Source organism: Chelon labrosus (assembly GCF_963514085.1).
Source record: "Chelon labrosus genome assembly, chromosome: 1".
Classification (NCBI taxonomy): Eukaryota; Metazoa; Chordata; class Actinopteri; order Mugiliformes; family Mugilidae; genus Chelon; species Chelon labrosus.
Genome location: NC_140337.1, coordinates 2,634,462 through 2,642,923, shown reverse-complemented (window position 1 = coordinate 2,642,923; position 8,462 = coordinate 2,634,462). Strand labels below are relative to the sequence as shown.

General features: G+C 39.6%; 1 protein-coding gene across 2 annotated transcripts in view; it reads left to right on the top strand.

The window, feature by feature from the left end:
• Positions 1-3,846: 3,846 nt before the first annotated feature.
• arhgap36 (Rho GTPase activating protein 36) overlaps positions 3,847-8,462 on the top strand; it is a 73,525-nt gene continuing 68,909 nt past the window's right edge. For both annotated transcript variants that reach the window (XM_084545655.1, XM_084545657.1), the window contains exon 1: positions 3,847-4,590. In XM_084545655.1, coding sequence (XP_084401781.1) covers positions 4,573-4,590 — 18 coding nt within the window. In that variant the 5' untranslated portion in view covers positions 3,847-4,572. The remainder of the gene's footprint in view (positions 4,591-8,462) is intronic.

Here is an 8,462-nt window from a genome sequence, read left to right as displayed (position 1 = left end):
ACAAAGGAAGGAACTTTTTCACGTATTCATTTTCAACCATTAACAGCTGATTCTGAGCAGAAGAAGACACAATATATATACTGTTGCAGCAAAAAGACCTGTATTGCATCAAAACACAAGATGCTACTGTGTGTGCACAAGGTAAAATAATAAGCTCCAGATGGTTGAGGCTTTCCATTCTGTCCACTCAACTAGTTTTATTCATAAAGAAGTTCAGTTTCATATCAATTGTTTGCTTGACAGGAGTGATTTATTATCATTAATCGTCAAAAACGAAAACCAAAAAGTATTTTAACTCCCAAAAACCCATACCTTGTAATCTCTGATGCAGTTTATATTTGGTTGGAGCGTTCCAGATAACTGCCGCTCCTAGTTTTTCTTCGAAGTGCAGTTTTCCACCCTGGGGTGACTTGTATCTGTGTTTCCATTAGGGCTGTGAAAGCTGTTGTAGCTGCAGGGGAGGATGCTTGTTTTCATCATTATGTGCACTCAAGGGGCAACGAGTCTGTGTTCACTCCAAAGACAAACTCTCCTAATTACCTTCCCCAATTTTCACCTTGGCCTTGAAGACTCTCTTGTGTTTTTGACATCTTTAATCTGACCTTCATTTCTTGTCTTGGTTTTGGGATTCAAATTAAGATTACGGCATGCAAGATGTCAGTTGAAGCTCACAAGTCTATACATAGGTATACACAACACAACACATATTTGTGTGTGTTCAGGTGTTGACATCTGTTCAGTTAATAGCAGTCACAGACTCTCCCTGTTGTGCTGCTATTATTTTCTTGTTGAGCTCTAGAGCCATCTAGTGTTTGAATGAAGTCAACACGACCTCCTGAAGCATTATAGAAACTGCCCGGAGGTTCACTCACCAGTACATTAGGTACACTAGTGAACACAAGCTAATATGCAATGTCTTATCTTCGTGAAGGTTCTGGTATTCATCAGTTTAAAATAGCTGAGAGAGTTGTTGATTCAGCTGTGATTCATTGCGACTTGGGTGTGGTTTATAGTACTGAATTATATTTTGTTACACCGACACCAATTATTTTGACATTTTAGTCAGTGGGCTAGAGTAAATAAAGAAGAAAGAAACACTTATAATTCAATCCAGTTTAACAAAACCATAAACTACATTCTCAAAAAGGCCATGAAGCTAAGGACTGTTATATTAGAATGTCTTTGTTTCATTTGGTGTACAATGACATTTCAAGTAAACTTAAAGAGATATAATAAAATAAAGATATATATGTAACATAGTATGTGTTATGTTATTCAGTATTTGCATATCAATAAATTAAAGTCAATCTCTACCGTTTGCTGACATACTAGCTGTACTTGAAGTTCACTGAGGTTGATTATTTCAAAAAACAGATTCACTGGACCTGAAAAAATGATCTACTCAATCTGTTTTATAATGTGTTTGTGTTCAAGCTGACTGCACGGTCACTTAGCTGTAGCATGTCGTAGATGTAAAACCAACTTTTCAAATCAAACCAATTACTTAAGCATAAATGAATGCAAATGAAGGCAAAATATAAATCAATACTCTCTCTCAAATCCAGAGCCTGATCACCCCTTCACAAACACCAGTGTTATCTATCCAACACCACATGGCTTCTAGACAACTTCAGTAACTAGTTGAGTAAGATTAGTTAGCTGTTGACGAGCCACACAGTTTTCCTATGAACTGGAAGAGACCAAAGATGGAGCTAAAATGAGAAATCTAGATTTAAATGTTCCAAAGCCTCAAAGCAAAATGCTGCCCAGCACCGCATTGCTTCTAGACAACATTGGCAACCATCTGGTGAATGAAGTGAAGCATGTAGCTGCTGAACAACCACGCATTTCCCTCAAAACTGGAGGAGACCTAATATGGAGCTAACAGAGAGAAAAATCTGGACTTTAAACGATCATTAGCCTTAAATCCCCTGCAGCAAACACAAACGCTACTTGCCCGGCACCACATAGCTTCTGGACAACACTAGCAATAAGCTGGTTCAGACCAGCTAGCTTCTGAAGAGCCACACATTTTCTTCATAACTTAAGGAGACCAAACATTGTCCTAAGAGAGAGAGAAATCTTGACTTAAGGGATCCATAGCCTGAAACCCCTGCAGCAAACACTAAATCTAGTACTATGTAGCTCCTAGACAGCATTATCAACTAGCTGGTTGAGACTAGCTTGCTGTTAGGTGCTAAAGAGCCACACATTTCCCACAGAAGATGGAGGAGACCACAAGTGGAGCTAAAAGAGAGAAATATCTGGACTTAAATGATCCAGAGCCTCTTCCGCAACCACTAATGCTACCTGCCCAACACTATGTAGCTTCTAGACAACATTAGCTACTAACTGGTAAACGTGAATAATTTAGCTGCTGAAATGGTACACATTTCCCTCAGAAGGTGGAGGAGACCCAAACTGAAAAATGTGTATTTTTGCTCACAGCACTTCAGTCAGCCACACCCTGTGAATATGTAATGGCACTGCCATTTTCTGGAAATGACTGGTTATGAGTGAGACATTGGTATCTGAATAGTGTGACATGTATTTTTGGTACTTAGATAAAGTATTATTATTATTATTATAATTTTCTGCATGTTACTGAAAACCAAAAGGGACATGGCAGACATGGAAGTAGTTTTAATTTCCTTTTGGTCTGTTACTTCTGGGTCAGTTGGACACCATGAAGATATCAAAGCAGCCTCCGATTGTGCTATGCTTTGTCTTTGAGACAAATCTCAAAATTAATATCAATAAACCGTGTTCCATTGTTGATATGTCCATAGTGTCCAGCAGACCTGGAAGTAAATAGCAAACTTCTTTTGCTTGAAATTAGACAACAATTTCACAAAACGCAAAACATCAAATTGTTGCCTTAAAAATATGCAGTCGAAAGGAAGGTTGACCTGTTACAGTCAGATTTGAATTCCTGCGCACTAAAATGTGTACGGGCCTGTAATAAAAATGATGTCCAGTCTGACTAACCAAGTAAATGTTAGTAATAAACTATAAGCTCGTAAAGGTGGTCAGTGTCTGTGTGTGTACTTAGGATCAGGCATAACATTATGACCACTGACAGGAGAAGTAAATAATATTGACCATTGACATTACAATGTTCTGCTGAGAAACTTTTGGACCTGGCATTCATTCATGTGGATGTTACTTAGACATATAGCACCCACCTAGACCAGACCAGGCACCCCCACCCCATAGCGATGACACTCCTTGATGGTAGCAGCCATCCCCAGCAGGATGCAGCCTGACACAGACACACAAGGTGTTGACCTGGCCTCCAATTGTCAAACTGATTAAGTATCTGTGGGATGATCCACAGAGGCCCCTCCCCTCAACACAAAACACATAAATATTCAGAAGGTGGTCATATTGCTACACCTGGTCGGTGTATATTACGCCTGTTGTGAGGACATTAATCTGTTAGTGACAACTTAAATAATTTTTTTGTATAAAGTATCAGTCAAATATTAGAATAAGTCTGCAGGAAATGAATGGAAGTAAATGTAATGTCTTCTAAAGTGAGACTGGACTCACAGCTGAACACACAGCTGAGCAAGTCAAATATCCGCTTAAAAGTCTCTCACTTATAAAGGACCTCACAAAACACAGACACACGAAAGCTCTCTCATCGGGGCCAAACTACCAAACACCACTCTTCCTGTTTCTGACAGCGGAGAGCACGCCATGTTATCTACGACACACACGCAAATTCAAGTTTCTATCTTTGTGAGGATGTTGCATTGACATAATGCATTCCATAGCCCCTTACCTTAACTTTAAACATCTCAACCCTAAAGTGCCTAACCCTAACACCGGACAGCAATCCGCAATCAGCACAGTGAACCAGAAGGACTCTCCTGCTGCTTAAGATGTTTTACGAATGAAGAGGTTTTCCCAGTTTAAATATTTAGAAAACAAGAAGCGGAAGAAGAAGTAAGGGAGCAGTTGAAGAAAGACAAAGACACCATTAAAGAAGAAGATGTAAAAAGGGGCAGTTTAAGAAAGTGAAACAGAGAAGAGAACACTGAAGAAGATGATGAAGAAAAAGAAGAAATGCATCAGTTTAAGAAAGCAAAAGAAAGAAAAAAATAGATTAAAGAAAAAGAAGAAATGGAGCAGCTTGAAAAAGCAAAAGAAAGAAGAAGAAGAAGAAGAAGTAAGGAGCAGTTTAAGAAAGCAAAGGAGAGGAGAAGAAAAGAATACATAACAGAGGATAGGCATAAAACAAATTAGAGGAAGTGGAACCAAAACAGAAAAAAGGGAGGGGCGATGAGACTGAAGTCATGTGGGGAGGAAAAGAAGGAGGGGGAGGAGTAACAGTCAAGTGCAGCAGGGAAGAGAGAAAGCAGCAGCAGCAGCAGCAGCAGCAACATTAGAAGACAGCAGGAGCAGCAGCAGCAGCAGCAGCAGGAGTTGGAGGAAGAGATTTCTTTCTTAAACACCCTGACAAGCTGGAGTACCTGTACCTGAGCCAGACTACTGCTGGATGGACCGACGGCGCTCACATCAACACTCCCAGCTGTGCACATGTGAGACCAACCTGTGCGAGCAGACATGCATTTCTTCTACGTGGTGGGTAACATAAGGACGTCTATGTCTTGTTCTTACATGTGCATGCCCACTTCTTCTTCTCTGTCTTTAATTTGATGTTCAGTTTTCTAACATAAAGTGAATAATGTCGCCCAGGGATGAAGTAAAAGCTACAACTTAGAAGAATATAAGCTGTTTTAAGGAGAAAAAAGTCATTAGATGATGTCAAAGAAGTAAAACATAAAGTAAAATGTAAGGTCTGTTTACCTCCTTGCTGCTTTTTACTCCACATGCATGCCATTAAACTCAGCTGAATTTATTTCCCAGTAATCCCAAATGCTCAATATTTTCCCCACACAAATTCTCTGCAGTCACACCCAGATGATTCCTGTGAAATGAAAATCACTTCTTTCTTGGCTTGAAAGCGCAGCGAAGTAATCAAGACTCCGCCTCTGTTGGTTTCATATTTGTGGTTAACAAAAAAAAAAATAAAAAAAATAAAAAATAAATCAATCATCTGAAGAAATCCTCCTAAGAAAAAACATGTTGAATCAGTTGTTTCCAATCTCAGAAATAAAACAACCAGAGAGGGATGCGAAGCTGGAAAGAAGTAGCTGTGAAGTGTTGTGTTTGCAGACAAGAGTAAAATTAGCCACTTCTGCTTATTAATAATATCACTAGCTTGTGATTCTTCACTGTTTTTCTTGGCCTCACATAAATTACATGTATTTTTACTGCAATATTTATAGCAGCATGAATAATATAAAGAAAATCACGCTTTGTATTTATGCTGCTAGTTATACACTCTTTTCTTTTACCCTGCAGTGACACAGCAAATCATTGTATCAAGACAAATAGCCGAATAACGTGATTAATGACAAAGCAGTATGTTAAGTTCATTTAAACCCTAATACCACCAGCTAACAGAATCACTTTGTTGAAGTTCAATTACATGTTATAATATCTTTCAGCTTGTTTTTTTTTTTTTTTTTTTTTGGCTTATAATTTTAAAGGTCTCGTTTGGTAAAGACACTGTACTGCTGCTAGACACCATTAGCAACTAGACGGTGAACAAAGTGAGTCACACAATTCCCTCAGGAGCTGGAGGAGACCAAAAATACAGCAAAAAGAGAGAAATTTGAACTTTAAGCATTCAGTCCCAGTCAGTTTTGTTTATATGACGATGCCAATTAAGGTTGTCTCTAGATATTTTAAAACATTTAGAGACTGAAACCTTTAGAGCAAGCCACCAGCTGTGACACACTAAGCCAGTTTTATTTCTGTGACCCTAGTTTTTCCAATGTGTCCTGCACAAAAACAGTTGTGACTCATCAGATAATGGACGTGGGCCTTCTGAGGGTGTCCTGTGGTGTCTGGCAACAGAATGTTGTTAGTTATTTTGGGTCCTATGGGTTGAGGGGAGGGGCCTCTGTGGATCATTCCACAGATACTTGATCAGTTTGGGATCTAGTGAATTTGGAGGCCAGGTCAACACCTTGTGCTGCTCTTCATGTTTTTTTTAATTGTTCCTGTTTTGTTTTGTTTGTGTGCCTGTGTCAGGCTGCATCCTGCTGGGGATGGCTGCATGCCAGGTCCAAAAATTTCCCAGAAGAACATTGAATTGTCACAAGATGGTTATTCAGCCCTCCTGTCAGTGGTTTTAATGTTGTGGCTGATCGGAGTATGTACTGTACGGTGAGTTCACGTGCAACTTTCTGTCTCAGACAGATGCAACGTGAGGTGACGTCAAAGTCTGCCTTTGCTGCCGGTAGTTCTATGAATTGGTTTGGTGTGTCTGCACCTAACGGCGAAAAAACACAGGACGAAACCTTGAACAAAACCGAATTCATAGACATACTGTAGTATACTGATGATACAAGGTGATGCATGATACATGGGAGATTGATAATGGATAGAAATGACGGGTGGTTAATGCTGCGCTGTGTGTGGTGGATGTGTAAACAGACACCTGCCTTACAACATTTATTTCCTCTAGTATCCGACCTTTGTCTGGGACAAGACGCAATGTAAAACAGAGGTGCAACACGTTTTATGAGCTGATTATTGATTGTAAAACACGGCTGCTCCTTTTTAAAGTGTACAGTGCGGTGTGGGTGTTTGTGTCAGGAAGGAAAGTTCATCGTGTTCAAGGCGAGCAGTTCATCAAGGTCAATGCTCAAACATGTCTTTAAGACTGATTAAATCGTAGAAGTGTCTTCCTATAGGGTCACTTGGTTTTTAAGTTATCTGCTGTAACAAGGGTTGCCAAAGGGTTTGGCCAAAGCGCTTTTGGGCGCACAAGCAAGTTTAAGATGCCCTAATTTGGCAATGGTGTGGTCATTTCTTTATTTAACAAACATCAAGAGCCTCTGCCATTTGCTTTGGAGCATCACGTGGCCACAAATGTCAAAACTGAGTCCAGCTAAATCTTAAACTTAATAGCTCACACTTTGCACTCCATCTTCAATCTCCGACATTTCCAGACAGCTGCATCACTTTTCTGTCAAGCTATTATTTCTGCATCTGTCATCTCTTTCCCCTCTCTCTCTCTCTCTCTCTCTCTCTCTCCCCCTCTCCCTCTCTCTGCCATTGCCACATCTGTCTCCCCCTCGCTCCTCTCCTCCTGTTTCGTACAGCTTGTACGGCTCAATCATATTTTGTGCTTGTCTTTTTGATTTGCGAGTCCAACTCTGATGATTTACTGGTTCCCCGAAGAGGCCACATCCCATTAAAGTATGTGGGGACAGTTTGAACTCTTCACCAGAAGCAGTAACTTATATTGTTGATTGTGCAGAGGGATTGTTTTTGTAATTCAAAGTCCGTAATGCCACATTACGAAAAGATATCAGTTCATTCTTTATGGTTTGGTTTGATCTGATTTTAAAGTATCAGCAACTTCAGTTTTTAAAGAGGAAAAACAAAAACAGAAATCCAAAGTAAAGCACTGAAGTTATCTCCCTGTCCAAACATCCACATCGGTATCTGTTCCATCTTTGGTCTAATCATTTTGAAATCATAGAAGCTCCACCCTGCTGGTTAGCCAATCAACCACTAGCAGCTTACTGACAGCCATCCTCCTCCTGAAACCCAGCCATTAATGTTTGATCATTCAGGCTTTACTAGTTCCTTAACGAGATAAAAGTTCAGAAAATGACAAAACAGATAAGAGAGGGTGTTGTTAATCTGAAGTCATCCTGCTGCTTTCTGTTCTTACTGAAAACATATAAGAAGAAGAGCAGCAGTTTCCCTTGCAAGCAATTTACATATATGGATGCTTTATTCTGATTTATTTTTTTTCTTTTTTTTTTTTGAAGTTCAACTGGCAAATTAACTGGCGAGTTAATTTTATCCTCACAGCAGCTGTAATTGTATTTGCTAAGACAAGCTATCTTCTCTTATTAGTGCTTAGCTTTATTTGCATAGCACAACGTTAATAGGTGCTCAAAATGGGTTAACAATAATAAAAAAACGTACTAAACTGATTAAAAACATAGTTGCAACTCAAGAAAGGGCTTCTTTGATCTGTTTAAAAGCGGCGCCAGTTTCAGCTCTTTCACCAGGAGGGAGTGTTGAATAGACTTCCTTTCAACCATTTCATGACGTGAGGCCTGTATCTGCTCCAACTTACCGTATGTGTGAAACACGACAACTAATCCAAAGCTCTGCAGGCTGTGTTTGCGTGTTGTTGTCTGTGGCTATGTTACAAGGACACTATTATTTAACTAAAAGTCTTAATGAAGATACTATCTCAATCTCAACAGACTGGCTCAGCTGGAAGGGTTGGTATAAACCTTTGATAAGGAAAATGTTAGCTCCTAACAACCATGTAAACACTTGATCTGATGGTTTCTCTCTGGTTGGAGGGTGACAGGTTTTCAGGAGAAATCAGTTGTTCAAGCAAGAAGTATTTGAAC